Source organism: Cervus canadensis, chromosome 20 (assembly GCF_019320065.1).
Source record: "Cervus canadensis isolate Bull #8, Minnesota chromosome 20, ASM1932006v1, whole genome shotgun sequence".
Taxonomy (NCBI): domain Eukaryota; kingdom Metazoa; phylum Chordata; class Mammalia; order Artiodactyla; family Cervidae; genus Cervus; species Cervus canadensis.
The window spans coordinates 12,882,930-12,903,130 of NC_057405.1; the positions used below are offsets into that span (position 1 = coordinate 12,882,930).

The 20,201-nt window shown below is 42.0% G+C and overlaps 1 protein-coding gene and 2 non-coding genes across 3 annotated transcripts; all 3 read left to right on the forward strand.

Annotated features, from left to right (window-relative positions):
- The first annotated feature begins 6,869 nt into the window (after positions 1-6,869).
- LOC122422983 lies at positions 6,870-6,973 on the forward strand. The gene has a single exon (XR_006264064.1). It is a non-coding gene; the product is annotated as a U6 spliceosomal RNA (small nuclear RNA).
- A 966-nt stretch (positions 6,974-7,939) lies between these two features.
- Positions 7,940-8,191, forward strand: LOC122422560 (cytochrome c oxidase subunit 7A2, mitochondrial-like). Its single transcript, XM_043438989.1, has one exon. It carries the CDS (start codon positions 7,940-7,942, stop codon positions 8,189-8,191), a length of 252 nt encoding a protein of 83 aa, XP_043294924.1.
- Positions 8,192-19,772: 11,581 nt separating this feature from the next.
- LOC122422971 lies at positions 19,773-19,879 on the forward strand. Its single transcript, XR_006264055.1, has one exon. It is a non-coding gene; the product is annotated as a U6 spliceosomal RNA (small nuclear RNA).
- Positions 19,880-20,201: the final 322 nt, after the last annotated feature.

Here is a 20,201-nt window from a genome sequence, read left to right on the forward strand (position 1 = left end):
TTCTCAGTCCTTACTACACATATAATTTGAACTCACTGAAATTAAATCAGTCTAAAGATCACCTAGAGCCAGACATCCTGGAATGTGAAGTCAAGTGGGCCTTAGAAAGCATCACTACAAACAAAGCTAGCGGAGGTGATGGAATTCCAGTTAAGCTATTTCAAATCCTGAAAGATGATGCTGTGAAAGTGCTGCACTCAATGTGCCAGCAAGTTTGGAAAATTCACCAGTGGCCACAGGACCGGAAAAGGTCAGTTTTCATTCCAGTCCCAAAGAAAGGCAATCTCAAATGCTCAAAACTACCGCACAATTGCACTCATCTCACACGCTAGGAAAGTAATGCTCAAAATTCTCCAAGCCAGGCTTTAGCAATACGTGAACCGTAAACTTTCAGATGTTCAAGCTGGTTTTAGAAAAGGCAGAGGAATCAGAGATCAAATTGCCAACATCTGCTAGATCATCAAAAAAGCAAGAGAGTTCCAGAATAACATCTATTTCTGCTTTATTGACTATGCCAAAGCCTTTGACTGTGTAGATCACAATAAACTCTGGAAAATTCTGGAAGAGATGGGAATACCAGACCACCTGACCTGCCTCTTGAGAAACCTGTATGCAGGTCAGGAAGCAACAGTGAGAACTGGACATGGAACAACAGACTGGTTCCAAATAGGAAAAGGAGTATGCCAAGGCTGTATATTGTCACCCTGTTTATTTAACTTATATGCAGAGTACATCATGAGAAACGCTGGGCTGGAAGAAGCACAAGCTGGAATCAAGATTGCCAGGAGAAATATCAATAACCTCAGATATGCAGATGACACCACCCTTATGGCAGAAAGTGAAGAGGAACTAAAAAGCCTCTTGATGAAAGTGAAAGAGGAGAGTGAAAAAAGTTGGCTTAAAGTTCAACATTCAGAAAACTAAGATCATGGCATCTGGTCCCATCACTTCATGGGAAATAGATGGGGAAATAGTGTCAGACTTTATTTTTGGGGGCTCCAAAATCACTGCAGATGGTGGTGATTGCAACCATGAAATTAAAAGACACTTGCTCCTTGGAAGGAAAGTTATGACCAACCTAGATAGCATATTAAAAGGCAGAGGCATTAGTTTGCCAACAAAGGTCCATCTGGTTAAGGCTATGGTTTTTCCAGTGGTCATGTATGGATGTGAGAGTTGGACTATAAAGAAAGGCCCCCTTAAGGCAGTAGATTTCCACATGTATGTCTGTGTATACTTACTCTTTTCTTGGGTTAGTGCAGTAGCTCACTAATCTGACTGCTGCCCCTTCTCGCCTCATTAAAGGTGACCTGATCCTGTAAAGTGCCAGTCTCCTTTTTCCGAACCTCGCCTTCTCTAACTCCCTTACCCTACACCCAGGACCAAGAAACGGAACATTCCCAAGAAGATCCTCCAGAACAAAAAAATGTATAAATACTAAACATCCTAAGCCTAGCCAGCATGGACCGACTACAGAAGCCTGTCTGAATTGTGAGTTTAACTAAAAGTTTACACCAAGTTACTGTTTTATTTTGCTTAACAAAGAAGGTATTTAAGGAAGGGAAATTTGTGAAATATATAAATGGAGGTCAGAAAGATCAAATTTGGCAAGGTGTGTGTTTGAGCTTACTATTGCTGCTATAACAAATGACCATAAACTTGGTGACAGCACACATTTATTATTTTACAGTTCCGGTGGTCAGAAGTCCTAAATTTATGGGTCTCTCTGGGGCTAAAGTCACAGATTCACCAGGAATGTGTTCATACCTAAAAGCTCTAGAGAATTTTTTCTTGTCTTTTCCAACTTCTAGAGGTTGCCCACATCCCTTGGCTCACAGCCCCCTTTCATTTTCAAAGCCAGCAGTGGCCAGCTGACTCACATAGCATCACTGTGACAGTGACTCTTCTGCCTCCCTTTTCTGCATTTAAAATACTCTGTGGTTACTATGTTGGGTGCACCTGAATAAGCTGGATTCTTTATTTTAAATTAAACTGATTAGCAACCTCAACTCCATCTTCAGACTTAATTTTCTTTTGTCCTGTAACTAAAGATTTGATCGCTGGCCCGCCCACTCACCTCTGATTGTGTGCCTGGTTCATAACAGGAGGTTGGGGACCCTGGACCTAACCTATTCACAGCTGTTTGAGAATTAGGATGTGGACATCTTTGGATGGTGTGCGCTATTCTAACTTCTGTAATGCCTTCCAATTATTCAATGGCTCTGGCTCACAGAATTAAGTATCTAGGCTCTTCAACAGGTATGGTCTTGGAATGGAAGTGATGCCTCAGAGTGATATAGCTTAATAGCCCTGGCTCCTACTGATTTTTAACTGTGTACTTACTAAGTAATCTTCCAGTAATAATTTGGCTTTTCACATGGATTTGCGCTGCTCTGAGTAGTATTTTGTCAATTTGGCAATTATCACTATCCTCATAGATTAACAAATTTATACTAGCTTTTTAACATATGAATTTCTGTGTGTTTAAAAAAAAAAAAAGAATTTCTGTGTGTTTGATTAATGTGTGTCCACACCTAAGAGATGGTCTAGACTTGGTAGACTGGCAGCTCAGGTTTCTGAATCTGTGAAAATAAAAGCCAGATTGTAAGACTCTGAGGAAATCCATCTGTCTCAGTAATCTTCCCAAATGATTGAAATCTGACTTTAATATATTTTTCAAACTCATACTGAGAATGGATCTCACAGTCTGGCTGTGGACTGAAAGGCTCTCCTAATTGCTCCCATCACATCCTTTACTCCTGGAACACTGGCTAATTTCCTTCAATGAATGAATCTTTTCATTCATTCTTTTTTCAAGTTTGTGTGTTTTAATTAGACTCTTTTGATTGCTAATGTTCCTTTCAGAAATGTACAGTTCACTATATAAAGAAACATGAATTGACAATAGAAGTGTAACTAGAAAACTATGCAAGATTGAGGCATACTTTTTTAAATTATCTTTTTGAACTAGGTTTCATTTTAGACTTGCTTAAAAAGTTGAAATACAGATGATTTACAATGTTATGTTAATTGCTGTGCAGCAGAGTGATTTAGTTATGCATACATTCTTTTTTTTAAAAATACTTTTCCATTATGGCTCATTATAGGATATTGAATATATTTCCCTCTGCTATACAGTAGGGCCATGTTGTTTATCCATTCTATATGTAACAGCTTACATCTGCTAACCCCAACCTCCCACTACATCCTCCTCCCCAGCTCCATCCGCCTTGGCAACAAGTCTGTCTCTATGTCTGTGAATCTGTTTCTGTTTCATAGATAGGTACATTTGTGTTATATTTTAGATTACACACATAAATGATATCATATGTTATTTGTCTTTCTCTGACTTACTTCACTTAACATGATAATCTCTAGTTGCAACCATGTTGCTGCAGATGTTTTATTCTTTTTATGGCTGAGCAGTATTCCATTGTAAATATGGGTCACATCTTCTTTATCTGTTCATCTGTTGATGAACATTTAGGTTGCTTCCACGTCTTGGCTATTGTGAATAGTGCTGCTATGAACATAGGAGTGCCTGTATCTATTTGAATTATAATTTTGTCTGGATATATGCCAAGGAGTGGGATCGCTGGGTCATATGGTCATTCTATTTTTAGTTTTCTGAGTAACCTCTATACTGCTTTCCATTGTGGCTTCACCAACTTACATTCCCACCATGTAGGAGGGTTCCCTTTCCACCCTCTCCAGCATATTTTATTTGTAGACATTTTAGTAATGGTCATTCTGACTGGTGTGAGGTGGTACTTCATTGTAGTTTTGATTTGCTTTTCTCTAATAATTAGCAAACTTGAGCATCTTTTCATGGAGGCATACTTCTTTCTGTGTGTTTTCTTGTTTCCAGCTAGCCTGTGTAGTTCCCCCCATTCTATGTCTACTTCATAGTCTCTGCTCACTGTAACTAATTTTTGTGCTCTTCAGCTTTTCTTTACATTGTGAACTTTGAACTTCGCTTCCACTCTATTTCATTCACTATTTCTATTCTGGTTTATTCATATAGATAGAGGTCACACACACAAAATATTTTTCAGGGATTCCACACTATACAGCTAGGGGCAGCCCTGATTAGAATTACCATGACTGGCTAAGAGGATGATCCTTAACCTTGACTGTTTTAGAGTTTACTTATGGTGGGGACGGGGTTCGGGTGGGTTCTTAAAACATTGTATTTCTCAAACTTTACTTCCAGGCCAAAATCTTCTGTAGAACTAATGTACATATACATAATGTTATATGACTGTGTATGTATTTAAGTTTGAACAAGGAAAAACTGTCGAAGAATATGCACACAAAGTTATAATGGGATTAGTGAGATAGAACAAGGCCACTGCTAAGATATGGGTTCTTGGGCAAAAATTTTTGTGGGCTCTCTTTCTGTATTAACATTCTGACTGAAAAATGTACTCCAGTGGAGACTGTAAAGTTAAAAACAAAAAGAACTGTAGAAACATTGTACTCTAGTTTATACATTGGTTTTCATAAGAATATAGGCTAACAGTTCTGAATATGCTTTGCATGTATGCTGAGGTCGAACAAATAAGTAAATGGATAGTAGCTGATGGGAGCCAGATTTCTTACTATCAGATAAAGAAGTTACAGATAATCAATGGAGAAAGGATAGACTGAACTCTATGGTAATGGATTAGAGTTAGAAATCAGAGAATTAACTCTGTTTAGCTCATTATATACACAAACAGACATAAAATAATCATAGATATGTTTGTACACAGGGATTCGTATACATATATATATTTCCTAGTTCTACCTGCTGAGAGACGCTAGGAGCAGTGACACCCCAGTTGCAAGCAGCATGCTCACACCAGATCTTGGCTTCCGAATACTATGCTCCAATAAGAGGAACCCAGGATCCCTGGGGAAATAGCCAATTCTAACGTTGGGCAGGGGAAATGCAAGATGATCCTAATTCATACTACCAGTAAGGAAGGAAGTGAGCAAAAATGAGAAAGAAGGAAGGAAATGTATCAAAAGGACACAAGAGTCAACTTGAAAAAGACCCCAGTAACAGAGTGAAGTAAGCCAGAAAGATAAAGACCATTACAGTATACTAACACATATATATGGAATTTAGAAAGGTGGTAACGATAACCCTATATGCAAAACAGAAAAAGAGACACATGTACAGAACAGACTTTTGGACTCTGTGGGAGAAGGTGAGGGTGGGATGTTTCGAGAGAACAGCATTGAAACATGTATATTATCTATGGTGAAACAGATCACCAGCCCAGGTTGGATGCATGAGACAAGTGCTCGGGCCTGGTGCACTGGGAAGACCCAGAGGGATCGGGTAGAGAGGGAGGTGGGAGGGGGGATCGGGATGGGGAATACGTGTAAATCCATGGCTGATTCATGTCAATGTATGACAAAAACCACCACAATATTGTAAAGTAATTGGCCTCCAACTAATAAAAATAAATGAAAAAAAAAAAAGAAAAAGACCCCAGTAGCCTAAGGTGGAAAGGCTTGAGCAATAGCAACAACAAAACAGTGTACTATTATAGCCCAAAGAATAAAATAAATATACCTGAATCCATATTGATACAAATATATTTTTGAATAAATAAATGGGTAAAAAGAGATAAATCCTCCTTACTGAAGAATTCCAAACAATACATGCACATACTTCCCACTATTCATAAGATGGAACTTTTGGGGTGATTTTGACTTCCATGGAATATTTGGCGATATCTGCAGACGTTTTTGCTTGTCACAACTATGAGGTGGGTGCTAAGGGCATCTATTAGGTAGAGGCCAGGGATGTTGTTAAATATCCTGCAATGTTGTATGTGCAACAACACTGAATTATCCATCCCAAAGTGCCAATAGTGCCAAGTCTGAGAAACTGCTGTGATATATGTGGTGAGACAGGTGTGTTATGATTATGAGGACAAGGCAGTCAGGCTGAGAGTGAGAAAAGTAAAAGACAGGGGAAAAAACTGGTTCATTGTGGAATTAACCCACCCTCAAAAAACCCTCCAGACTTCCTGCTATGTGGAAATAATGTCCCTTTATTGTTTAAACAACTTTCAGTTGCCATTTCTAATACCCACAGACAAGATCATCCTAACTGACAAGGAGAGAGGAGAAGGATTAGGACAAAATATGGTAAGCACATTCTATAAGCACAGGGTGTCCCAGGGCGAGAGGAAATGGCCAATCTGGTACTGACTCTCTGAAGTGTTATTTACTCTGGAAGGCTCTCCAAAATAAGTTCTGTTGTTGAAATTCTCAGCTAGACACTTCCATCACATTAAACCACACCGATTGTATTTGTTCTTTTCAGAAAATTGAATAAAAACTATTTGTGAGTTGAAATCAGGAAGCATAAATTATACTTTTTATATTCTTTGAGGAAACACCCTCAAAACTTTTCTTTTCAAAGACTTTAAAATGCTGAGAAGGGGGGAAATAGCATGATCTCTTTAAATTTGTAACCTAGAAAAATGGTTGGAACTGAACTTTGTTGTTATTCAGTCGCTAAGTCATGTCCGACTTTTTGCGACCTCATGGATCCCCTGGAGAAGAGAATAGCTATGCACTCCAGTATTCTTGTCTGGAGAATGCCATGGACAGAGGAGCCTGGTGGGCTACAGTCCATCGGGTCGCAAAAAGTCAGACACAACTGAGTGACTCACACACATATATATATACATGTGTTGTTGTTGTTCAGTAAAAATTAACACAATATTGTAAAATACTTGAATTTGGTGAGTTCATACTCTGATGCTATCTCTCATTACACATTGTACATTTAATAATGATTAGAAACATTTTTAATATGAGCAGTCTTCTAAATGCACGTTTTTTAATACAGAAATCCTTATTTAGTGCTCACTTTGGCAGCACATATACTATAATTCGAATGATATAGAGATTAGCATGGCCCCTGTGCAAGGATAACATGAAAATTTGTGAAGTATTCACATTAAAAAAAAAAATCCCATTCAACTGCTGGGTAATCAATTCTTGATCTTCTATCTTGTGAAATCAAATTCAGCTACCTGAAACTATAGTTAATAATAATTGCATGTATATATTTTACCTAATCTTGTTAACATGTCTATTAAGTGGTATTATTAGGCTCTTTTTATGGATAAGCAAATAGGCTGAAAAGTTAAACAACCAGCTCAGGTCTACAAATGTAGTATGGTGGAGCCAGAATACAACAGTCTGCGTGTCTGGAGTGGATATGACTTCTGTATTATATCAATAGTGACAAGAAGGGACAAACCAAGTACTTGTCAACACTGAACATATTTCAGTTCAGTTGAGTCTCTCAGTCGTGTCCGACTCTTTGCGACCCCATGAATCGCAGCACGCCAGGCCTCCCTGTCCATCACCAACTCCCGGAGTTTCCTCAAACTCATGTCCATTCAGTCGGTGATGCCATCCAGCCATCTCATCCTCTGTCGTCCCCTTCTCCTCCTGCCCCCAATCCCTCCCAGCATCAGGGTCTTTTCCAATGAGTCAACTCTTCGCATGAGGTGGCCAAAGTTTTGGAGTTTCAGCTTCAGCATCAGTCCTTCCAATGAACACCCAGGACTTAATCTCCTTCAGGATGGACTGGCTGGATCTCCTTGCAGAGGACCAGCAAATATCACACTCCCACAGGCCCTCACACAGTACTGAACACTTTACTAATGATTCTTCAATAAATACTTATGATTAATTTTTTTTTATGATTAATTTTTTAAATGTCCTTGTTGAAACAGAACTATACCGTTCATGAATAATGGGCAGAGCACTGAACAGAGCAATAGACCCAGATGCTAACAAGGGCTCTTTTAACTAACTATGTGGCCTTGGACAAATTACTTGTCTGAGGCTCAGCTTTAAAGTCAGAATAATGGTTCCTTGTGGTCAGTTGTCACGGTTGGTGAGCAGTAGCTGAGCCAAGATGATATGGGATCTTCTGTCTCTCCATCAGATTACTAAGAGGACCATAAGTACTGCTTTACACAGGCAGTTTGAAAATAAGTTTCCAGCAAAACAAAAGCTGTTTCAGGAGGATGATGGAATTCCAGTGCATCTGAAGGGTAGGATAGCTGATGCCCTCCTGTATAGAGCCACCGTGATTCTTACAGTTGGTGGGACAGCATTTGCCATATATCAGCTGGCTGTGGCTTCATTTCCCAATAAGCAGGATTGACTTCAGTTATCTTCCCAGCAATCAGTTGGTTCAATTCCATTCAGCTCTCTGTGGACCAGTAAATCTGATACACAACTGAGTTCTTTGGGGATCAGTATTTATTGACTTGTACTAACTGCCATCAATAAAGCAGTCTTTACCATGAACAAAACCCAACAAGTAAAGTCAGAATAACAATACTGGCTGGGCTTGCTTTCCAATGTTGGACAACATATGGAGGTGATCTTTGGAAAACATGATTTGTTGAACAAACGGAAGGCTTTACAGTCTCAAATTCTAAGCTCAATGAAGTCCATTTAACCTCTGCTATACTGACTGACCTGATTATGTTGTAAACCTAGCTCAACAGCCCACCATAAGTCTGGCTGATAACTTCATCCTTTCATTGGATTCTACTTCTCTGAACCTATTTTTTGGCATTTATCGTTTGATTCCATCTCTCCTTCACCCAAACCAATCAGTTTCCAAAGTAATTTTCTGGCACCAAAGAGAAGAAATTATGCTGCCCAGATCACAGGGGCAAACTGTTCAAAAGACCACTGGAAACTTCTGCCCTTTCTTCTTACCCCAGTTGCATTAATCATATTTAAAATTTTTCTGTATGACATTTTGACATCTTAAATAATCTTTGTGGCTGGGGAGAGACTGCCCCATCAGGTCTAGCTAATTCTTAGGGAGTGCAAAGGATCCAACAAGATTCATGCCCTTGATATGTAAACTAATGAATCCAGAGCCATCATACCTTTGCTATCTGGCCCATATTCCTCTGCCTTAATCATCACAGGGTTAGGTACCAGGCAATAGGGACCACCCCATCATAGGGACAGAATAAAGGGACAAAGTACAGCAATTCAATAAGTAATCCCACTAGGGAAACATAAGTAAAGAAAAAAGTATGAGGATGGGACTTCCCTGCTGGTCCAGTGGCTGAGTCTGAACTCCCAAAGCCGAGAGCCTAGGTTTGATCCCTGTTCAGGGAAGTAGATCTTACATGCCATCACTAAGAGTTTGCATGCTGCAACTAGCTGCAACTGAAGATCTACAATATGTGCTGCAACTGAAGATCTATAATATGTGCTACAACTGAAGATCTATAATATGTGCTGCAACTGAAGATGTATAATATGTGCTGGAACTAAGACCCAGCACGGCCAAATAGGTAAATAAGTAAATATTATTTTTAAAAAAGAAAAAATGTATGATAGACCCCTGTAAGTTAAGGATCACTCAAGAAAGCATGTTTGCTTAACAAAACCATGCCAGGGAACCATAAGTCATGGCCCAAAGCAATAAAACGATGGTGGAATGAGACCCATGTCCTGCCCAGCAAGGGCAGTAAGTTAATGATTCCTGGGACATGCTCCTCTGCATAAACTAAAAACAAAAATATAAGAAAGGTGACATTATATTGAAACCTGAGATGATTTACCATATTTTAGTATATGTCACCACCTTTTTGCTCATTTTCATTGTGCCATGACAATCCCATTTTGACCATATAGGGACAAGAAAACTTCCCTGCCTGATATGGAGGGGGGACTGATGATGGAGCTTGACGTCTGCTTAAGAATGAGCAAGCTGGTCTTCTCCACCTCCTCACTTTTCCTTTGACTATAAAACTGTAGCCCACTCAGCTCTTGGGCAGCACTCCCTTGCCTGCCTGCTTGTAAATCTCACATGCTTCCCTACACTACTAAACTTTTTCCTTCCCTGTCACTGCCTCTTGCTGAATTCTTTCTGCACCAACATAGATAAGCCTGTGTTCAGCTGCATTCTGAAATGCTTTCTGCCATTTCAACTATAGCCTAAAACTCAAGGACACTCTTCAAACTAGCCATTCCTAAATTGTTCACCCTGCCCGGCCTTACCTTTCCCACAGGAACCCAGTAAAAAGTCTGGCCTAAACATATTGCACACTCCTGCCTTTGCTTCATGATCAAAATCTGGTGTCTGTTCTGTGGCTGTGTGGTGAGCTGTCCCTCTTGTTTCCAGGGGAATTGGGAATAACATTAAACTTGTCTTGAGGTGGCACTGACCTCTCTGTTGTCACTCAGTCCCCTTTATAAATAAGACTTAGGCACAGAACACAGGCCAGCAGGTCTTTTCAAAGCTAAAGTAACTTAAGAGGGAGAAGAGTCCTGAGTGTTATCATATAATGACTTGCCCTTAGGGGCAAGGTTATCAGGATGTATTTATTTTATGATTCTAATTCCTTTACTTGGCAGGTCTTGATCTATGTTTTAAAAAAAAACCACAGTGGATAGTTCACATGTGTGTATTAGTCGCTCAGTCGTGTCCAACTCTTAGTGACCCCATAGACTGTAGCCCACCATGCTCCTCTGTCCATGGAATTCTCCAGGCAAAAATACTGGAGTGGGTAGCCATTCCCTTCTCCAGGGGATCTTCCAGACCCAGGGATTGAACCCTGGTTTCCTGCATTGCAGGCAGATTTTTTACTGTCTCAGCCACCAGGGAAGCCCCTAGTTCATGTGACTTAAATTCAAAATATTTCTTTGTGAGAAAGGAAAATGAGACTTGGTGTAAATTAACCCCACCATTCTTTTTGTTTGTTTCTAATCATTGGACTCCTTGAATACTCATCTCCCCTTTTATTCACCTTATTTGTTCTTTGTCTTCTTTGAGTTTTCTTCCTTGAGACTAAAATGATAGATTTTGTTTAAAATTTAAAGACAGAGTTCTGTTTTCAGTATGGAAAATATACTGAACATCTTAGTCCATTTGGGCTGCTGTAACAAAATACCATAAATTGGGTGGCCTAAAAACAGCAACATTTATTTCTCGCAGTTCTAGAATCTGAGAAGTCCAAGATCAAGACTACAGACAGAATTATGTCTGTTGAGAACCCTTTTCTTGGGTCATAGGCAGTTTTTCTCTGTGTCTTCACATGGCAGAAGGGGAAGGTGGTCTCTGGAGTGTCTGTTATAAGAGTACCAATCCCATTCATCGGAGAAGGCAATGGCAACCCACTCCAGTACTCTTGCCTGGAGAATCCCAGGGACAGAGGAGCCTGGTGCGCTGCCGTCTAAGGGTCGCACAGAGTCGGACACGATTGAAGCGATTTAGCAGCAGCCCCAGCAATCCCATTCAGGGGAGCTCCGCCCTCGTGACCTACCACTTTCTTAAGGCCCCACCCATCACACTGGACACTAGGTTTCAATATACAAGTTCTGGAGGAGGCAAAGATACAGACCTTAGCAATAAATACAAGAAAGTAGGTTAATTTGCCCACAGAATACATTTGAAAATATCTCTTCAATCATCCCTAAGAGGGAGGGGATTGTTCTAGTTTTATCTCCGTTGTCCTGTTTTCCTTTCCTGTCCTTTTTGAGGTGATCAATGGTAAGGTTGTTCAGAGGCAGAATCTTTACTGCGGCTGCTCTTGATACTTGATCCTTTTTTCATTAATTCAACTAACTGGAAATAAGCTTGCTGAGGCCAGGTGCCTTGTCGGTGTTGTTCACTTCTGTATCCTTACTTGGCACAATGACACATAGCTGGCGCTCAACAAATACTTGTTAAATGAATGAACCATTATTTTACTGAACTTCTGTGTGCCGGGTACCGCTCCAGGAGCTGAGAAAAGGGAGGTAAGGACCGCATTGCGGTTCCCGCGGAGGCCCACACTAGAGAACAAAAACAGACGCGCTCAGTGTTCTGCGTAATAGAGGGAAGGAACGCCGGGCTGAGACCTGCGCCAGCCGGCGCTGGGTGGCGTGCGCGTCTGCCGGGTCTGGCCTGGCTCTCCTCTGGCTCCCGCGGCGCGGACCGATCTGCAGCAACAGACCTCGGAGCTGTTTGAATGCCAGATGATTCCTCCCGCCGGACTAGCCCCCGGGCGTTCCTATCTCCTTCCCAGACGCTTCCCGGTGCTCCGGGGTTGGGCAGCACACACCTGTCTTCCCAGCGTCGGCCCAGCTGCGGCTCAGGCCTGCGGAACTCCAGGGAGCGATACGCCCCCATCCGCCGGCTGCGGGCCAGAACAGCAGCGGGGCCGCAACAATCTCCAAATTCTTCAGAGACTTCACCTGCTCCAGCTTGGGGATTTGCGTGGGGCGCAGCCTATAGGGCAGCTCCTGCGCTGTTAGGGCTCCTGAATCTTCCCCCAACGGGAACCGGGTGTGTGTGTGTGGCTGGGGGCGGGGAGGGGGGGGGCGGTGGTTGCAAGAGGTGCTTTCACTTCGGTTCGGGCAGGGTCAAATTGCGGCAGTGTTGTTTCGTCTCCCAGGTTTAGCTGGAGCCAGAGAAACTCTCAGTGCTCAGGGACTTGAAATTCCTCCTGTGTCTTAAACCCTGAAACTGCTGCAAGAGCTCTGGAGATGGGAGCGCGGCTGCCGCGTTGGAGCTGGCGGGGCGACAGTAACGGCAGGAGCAGCAGCGGAAAGCCGGGCAGTGTGCGAGTCTCCCTCTCCTCCCAGCTTTTTGCCAACGTGCGCATCCTCGGACACCCGGGAATCTACTGATCAACTTTTATTTAAGCAAAGAGCTCTGAAGCTCGATTACCTCTGCCTGACATCCCCAAACACTGTCAGCTGCCACTGTAGTGTAGTGAATTTGGGGGTGGGGGTGGGAGGCAGGATTACTAGAGGAAGAGTTAAACTTATACGGGAAATATTATTGCATCTATATCCTCCTGCCCCATGTCTTCCTTGAGGATAATGCTAGACTTCATCTGACAATTTCAACATTTTCACCTACAAACATTTCCAAAAGTAAAGTCTTCCTTCTTGTTAAGCATGCTTTCTTGTGTTTTCCAATACACAGACCGATGCTGGCTACCCACTACGGGGGCAGGAAACCACTCACTACCTTTCATAATCACTGTTTCACCGATTTTCTGTATTTTTCCTTAGGATACGAATACATATATCGACTACGGGTTTATTCAGCTGTAGTTGTAATTCTTTGACTAAATGGAAATAATTTTACACATTCAAACTTTTTTTTTAAAGTGAACAATATCATGATAGAAATGGCCTTTGGAGTCTTCCTGGTCTTTCCACAGAAGCACCAAGCCTTTGACTTTGGTCCATTCCCTCCCCCGCCCCAAAGTATCAAAACCTAGACCTGACTCCAGACAGGAATTGTACAACCTTTTTCTGTGCGAGATCGTGCCTTTGTAAGGGTCACGAAGCTCTCCAGACATTTTGAAAACCATCTATGTGACAGTGGAACCTTGCAATATTCCTGAAAACGTGGGGAAAGATCACATTTGAAGGGCCTGGGTGGGCTTAGCATGATGCGTGTCAAGCATCAGTAGAGCTGCCGCACAGTAAGTGCGCATTACCTGTCATGGACAGTAATGCAAGACTTAACCTAGGATGCTCAGGCCAAAAGGCTGCTTACTCTAACTTTGGCTGATAAATGTGAGCTCCTCCTTCTCTTTTATTATCATTTATGTCTTTGTCAGTAAAAAGCATTTAAAGGAATTATTATAAAAGGCTTCCTGCCTTGGGAGTCCCACGACAGCCCAGTACAGTCATGGCTGCACCGACCTCGCTCGGATTTTGGTACCCACGTACTCTCCCTCGCTCCAGCCCCCAACCTTCTTCAGCTTTCCTTGAGCTGCACCGCCGCGGGGCCCCAAGGCCTGGCTGGCTTTGCCCTGCATTCTGCAGGTTAGCGGCGCTGGAGGCTGGGGAGAAGGTGGGGCCCGGGCGCGGAGCAGGATGCGGGTCGCGAGCATCTGGTGAAGTTCATGCAGGGAGCGGACGGGGCCAGCAAGACCAGCCGCCCTGCTCCGCCCGCCCTCTGCCCGCAGCTCCAGGAATCCGCCACTTTGTGGTCACGCGCCTTGCTTTCCAGGAGCGTGTAGTTCCCGGGCCACCGCGACGCAAGCCCATCACTAAGAAGGTGTGAGGGCGGCATGAGACATCCACAGGAAAAGAGAGGAATAGGTCCTACGAGGTCTAGGGGGAGCTTTTTCTCTCCGCCTGCACAGGAAAACAGCCTATCTCGCCAGTGGGTCCAATCCCAGGAGAAGAGCCGAAGGAATCCAGCGCCCCGACGTTTCCAAGCCCCAAGTCCGGCTGTCCCGTGGAGCTCTTTGGGTCACCAGCGCTGGGGACGTCCTTCCTCGGCGGCAGGGGACAGATCTCGGCCGAAACCTTAAAGATCCCCAACGTTGCTCTCTCTGCCTGGGCTTTCTTCCTCGGTTTTCTGCGACGCCGGAGGTCAGTTTTTCCAGGGGGCTGAAGGACCACATGGGGAAATCGATGGTGTCTCACATTTCATTCCTTTCTCACTTCTGTGTTTATGACATGTGTGGAGCTTTCTGCACCTGAACATCACTTTGATGGAATAAAGTAAAATCTCGTGCCCCGAGCAATCAATCATTTCTTGTTGGAGATGACCCATTTAGTCACCGGAAATCCGGCTAAATGCATTGCTCCAGAAAGAAAAATCTTTTTAAGATTCCAGCATTCACCGCAACGTTTGTTATCGCCAGAATGTAGAACTGACTGTTTGAATGTATTAATATTTTCTAAGAGTTGCAATTTTGTCACAAGTTTGTAACCAGTTTTTAAAAGACCAACCAATGCTTAAAGGTAAATTAGTTGCAAGCACAGGAGGGGAAATATTAGTTAGAAAAATTAGTTAAAACAGCAGATGAAAACTGGTCCCCCTTTATAAATCTTCTTCCAGTAATTTTCTTTCTTCTATTTAAAATTTCTTGCCCAAATTGCAAGAAGCAGCAGCAAAGCAAAATACCCACATCTCACATTTAGATTACAGATATTGTCAACTTATTCAAACACCCCACATTTCTTTATCCTTTGATATGGAGTCTAACTGCCCGTGCTTTAAAAGCTGGGCAGAAACTTTCTTTAGGGTGGGACTTTTCAATAGTTGAAACATGGGTTCTTTAAAATTTATATATTTAAGATAAATTTTCCTTGATCTTCTCACATGGAACAATTCTACCAAGCAAAACAGAAAGTACTGCCTAATTCAAAATGTGTTTTGAAAGAATAAGTTTACCATACTGAGAATAAAAGTTCTTTCCTCTTCTAAGTAACACCATGTTCTGCAAATACCTTCTTTTAAAATGAATATTTCAGTTAGACAGATCCAAATACCTTTAGTCTTAAGTTTATTTGGTAATAAACTTATTAATAAATTCATAATACTCTTAATTCTCATTTTCTCCCATGTTGATTGTCTTGGGTGCTGAGAATAAGTTAGTGCTTTGAATAAATCACAATCATCCTTAGTTCACAGATTTTTTTTCAGCTTGGAAGAGGCTGTAAGTTTCTCCCTGAGATCAAACAATATTTACTCTTCTTTTTCATATGTTATCTCCTTGGCCTTCTATCCTAATAACAAGAAGCCTTGAAAATTCATTCTCCATTATATAGACAGTATGAAGGAGGTAAGAATGGTTTCAGAGGCATACTGAATTTACTTTCTCTGTAAATATTATGTGGAGTTTAGTAAATTCTCCATTCTCATCATCTTCATTATGTAAAATATTCAGAATTAGAATTTTGAGGGTAATACTATCCAGCCATTAAACAACAACAATGATTCAAAAAACAATTTTGGATATCTGGGTTATTTAGTCTTGACTGAGTAGCTATGGTTCCTTAAAATGGAATAAAATTCAAGAAAATGTAGCGTGTATCTTCAGTATTCTTATTACTAAATAAAATTTGATCACTTTTTATAACTCTTTAGATATTTCAGTTGTTTTCAAGTTAAGCCTTTCTTTTTTTTCTCTTAAACATACCAAGATATTGGGGTGTTTCTACAGAGGGATAGTATTGGATATAATAACCTTCCCTGAATTTATGCCTGCTCTTTCATGACTTTAAAGTGACTTTCCATGGGGTTCCCTCATTTTGGGTATAATTTATATGTTATAATGAGAAAGTAAGTATCTCCTTTGTTGGACCATAAAATACTGAGACCAAAGAAGATTAGGTGTACCTAGAGTAGAGGAACATCATGAGACATGCTGGGCTGGAAGAAGCACAAGCTGGAATCAAGATTTGCCAGGGGAAATATCAATAACCTCAGATATGCAGATGACACCATCGTTATGGCAGAAAGTGAATAACTAAAGAGCCTCTTGATGAAAGTGAAAGAGGAGAGTGAAAAAGTTGGCTTAAAGCTCAACATTCAGAAAACTAAGATCATGGCATCTGATCCCATCACTTCATGGCAAATAGATGGGGAAACAGTGGCTGACTATTTTGGGGGGCTCCAAAATCCCTGCAGATGGTGATTGCAGCCATGAAATTAAAAGACCCTTGCTTCTTGAAAGGAAAGTTATGAACAACCTAAAAAGCAGAGATATTACTTTGTCAACAAAGGTCCATCTAGTCAAGGCTTTGGTTTTTCTAGTAGTCGTGTATGGATGTGAGAGTTGGACTATAAAGAAAGCTGAGCACTGAAGAATTGATGCTCTTGAACTGTGGTGTTGGAGAAAACTCTTGAGAGTCCCTTGGACTGCAAGGAGATCCAACCAGTCCATCCTAAAGGAGATCAGTCCTGGATGTTCATTGGAAGGACTGATGCTGAAGCTGAAACTCCAGTACTTTGGCCACCTGATGCAAAGAGCTGACTCATTTGAAAAGACCCTGATGCTGGGAAAGATGGAGGGCAGGAGGAAAAGGGGACGACAGAGGATGAGATGGTTGGATGGCATCACCAACTCAGTGGACATGGGTTTGGGTGTACTCCGGGAGTTGGTGATGGACAGGGAGGCCTGGTGTGCCGCAGTTCATGGGGTCGCAAAGAGTCGGACATGACTAAGCAACTGAACTGAACTGAACTGAGAGCAGGGGAATGAAGAAGGGAACATAGTAAGAACCTGTATCTCTCAGATGGCCACCTGTTCCAGTAAGTATAAATTCAAGATATCTTGTGGGATTGTATTTAATTCAGTAACCTAGAACCTAGAAGAGACCTATTTGTTTCATTACACACACACACACACACACACACACACACACACACGCACATGTACAGATTTTACTTTATAAAGGGATATGAAGGTTGGGACCTGGAACCTCTAGATGTCCATTTGGTTCTGAGATCCTCGGCTTCATGAACCACAATACAAATGGTTTTTAGGAGTTGCCTAGTAACTAAGTTATGGCAGTGTTTTCGTAAAGCTGTGTTAAAGGTTGGGAGCTCAGCAAAATTTGGGAGAAAAATTAATGATTACTCAGAGGAAATGATGAATTCAAATTAGACCATAAACTATCTTGGTTTCAGACCCAGAATCAAAACTCTTTATATTGGGACTTCCCTGGTGGTCCATTGGCTAAGATTCTGAGCTCCCTGGGCAGGGCCTGAGTTTGATCCCTGGTTAGGAAACTAGATCCACATGCCACAGCTAAGAGCTGTCAAACCACAATGAAGATTGAAGATCCCGAGTGCCCCAACTATGACCCAGTGTGGCCAAATAAATAAATATTAAAAAACTCTCTTTATGTAAATGCATTTAAACCTTATTTAGATCCTGGTTACCCAGATTGTCTGGGCCCCCTAGGCTGCTTGCAGGAGAGCTGGTGGGCCAAGCAGGTCAGCCTCCCTGCCTGCACCAGAGGGACTACAGGGGATAAGGTCAACCCCTCTGACTTCCAAGAAGAAGCCTGAGAGGACCAAGATGAAAGGGGGACATTGCTTCTGTCACTTTCTCCCTTTTAACCTACACTAGAAATGGCAACCCATTCCAGTATTTTTGCCTGGAAAGTTCCATGGACAGTGGAGCCTGATGAGCTATAGTCCATGGGGTCACAAAGAATCAGACAAGACTGAGCAACTGAACGTAAGCGTAAAAAGAAACCTGGTGAGGGGGAATAGCATTGGGGATTGAGTTGTTGAGCCTGTCTCCCAATACGCTACAAGTTTTCAGGGATATATTATCAGCCATCCTGATTAACTCAATTAACTCAGCAGTTATCCCCTCCTTTTTCTTGCACCATTAGTATTTCCTCATTTGTGAATTATTAGCATCATTGTACAAGCCTATGCTAGTATCTGCTGCTGCTGCTAAGTCACTTCAGTTGTGTCCGACTCTGTGCGACCCCATAGACGGCAGCCCATTGGGCTCCGCCGCCCCTGGGATTCTCCAGGCAAGAACAGTGGAGTGGGTTGCCATTTCCCTCTCCGATGCATGAAAGTGAAAAGAGAAAATGAAGTCGCTCAGTCGTGTCTGACTCTTAGGGATCCCGTGGACCGCAGCCTACCAGGCTCTCTGTCCATGGGATTTTCCAGGCAAGAGTGCTGGAGTGGAGTGCCATTGCCTTCTCCGACGCTAATATCTACCAACCATTAAAAGTCTTTGATCCCATATTCTCTTCCAGTTACTACCATATTTCTCTGATCCCCTTTGTAGCAAGAATCATTCTAAAAGTTGCTGAGAGTTGCTGTCCCTCTTTTCCTCTTCTCCCATCCTTTTTTGAACCCCGCCCCATCAGACTTTTACCCTCATCAGTCTATTGTAAACTTTTGCTGCCAAAGTCAGAATTAACCACCATGTTGCAACATCTAGTGGTCAACCTGTAAAGCCTTAGCTTACCTGATCTCTCAGCAGTGTTTAACAGGGATCATAATTCTGTTTTTTAGAAACTTCACTTGACTTCTGGGACACTCTTCTTTTAGTTCTCCTATTTCATGGGTTGCTCCTTCAGTCCTGTCTGCTATTTCCTCCTCACCTCTTTGACTTCTAAAGTTTGAAGTCCCCCATTGCTCAGTCTTTGGATTTTCATCTCTATATATACTCGTTCCTTTAACAAGCTCATCCATTATCATGACTATATATACAGTCATGACAGAGTATACATACATGTATACATACATATACTGATGACTTCCCAATTTACATCTCCAGCTCGGCTGCATCTCTAAATTGTAAATTGATATATTTCAACTTTCTTCTGAACTTCTCCATTTGGATGCTAATAGACATCTCAAATTTAATACAAACGTGTGTTCCCCTAGTTGCTGCTTCTTCAGTCTTTTTCATCTTAGTAAATAACAAATCCATCCTAACCATTTGCTTATGCCCCAAACCCAGGAGATACCCTTGATTTCTTTTTCTTTCACATCCCAATCCAATCTTGGTGGCTCTGCTTTGGAAACATCTCCCAAAGTTTGCCTTTTCTTATCACCACTACCATCCTGGTCCAAACCACCATCATCTCTCCCTGGATATTGTTAGTCTCATAAATGGTCTCTACTTTACCTTTTCCCCTTTACTTTGTTGTCCATATTGCAGCCAGTGTGATTCTTCTAAAGTTAAATTCCAATTGTGTCACACCCCTGTTCAGAATTCTATAATGATTACCCGTATAGTCAGAGAAAAAAAAAAAAACACACACAGTCCTTAATATGATTCAAAAGGCCCTCGATGAATAGACCCCATTATTTTCTCTCTAATCTCATCTCATACCACTTTTCTCCTCACAGACTGTGTTCCAGTCACACTGCCCTCCTCAGTGTACCTGCAGGTTACTAGGCACACCTCTACCTCAGGGCCTTTGCACATCCCCCAGATATCTCACATGGCCTTCTCTCTCACTTCCTTTGAGTCTCAAAAATCACCTCATCCGTGCTCGCTTTGGCAGCACCTATACTAAAATTGGAATGATCCAGAGAAGATTAGCATGGCCCCTGCGCAAGGATGACACGCAAATTTGTGAAGAGTTCCATATTTTTGCCCATTATACAGAGTGAAGTAAGCCAGAAAGATAAAGACCAATACAGTATACTAACGCATATATATGGAATTTAGAAAGATGGTAATGATAACTCTATATGCAAAACAGAAAAAGAGACACAGATGTACAGAACAGACTTTTGGACTCTGTGGGAGAAGGCGAGGGTGGGATGTTTTAGAGAGAACAGCATCGAAACACGTATATTATCAAGGGTGAAACAGATCACCAGCCCAGGTTAGATGCATGAGACAAGTGCTCAGGGCTGGTGCACTGGGAAGACCCAGAGGGATGGGGTGGGGAGGGAGGTAGGAGGGGGGATC

Excerpts from the sequence above, each read along its gene's own strand:
- LOC122422560 (XM_043438989.1), top strand. The coding sequence starts at position 7,940 with ATGATATGGGATCTTCTGTCTCTCCATCAGATTACTAAGAGGACCATA.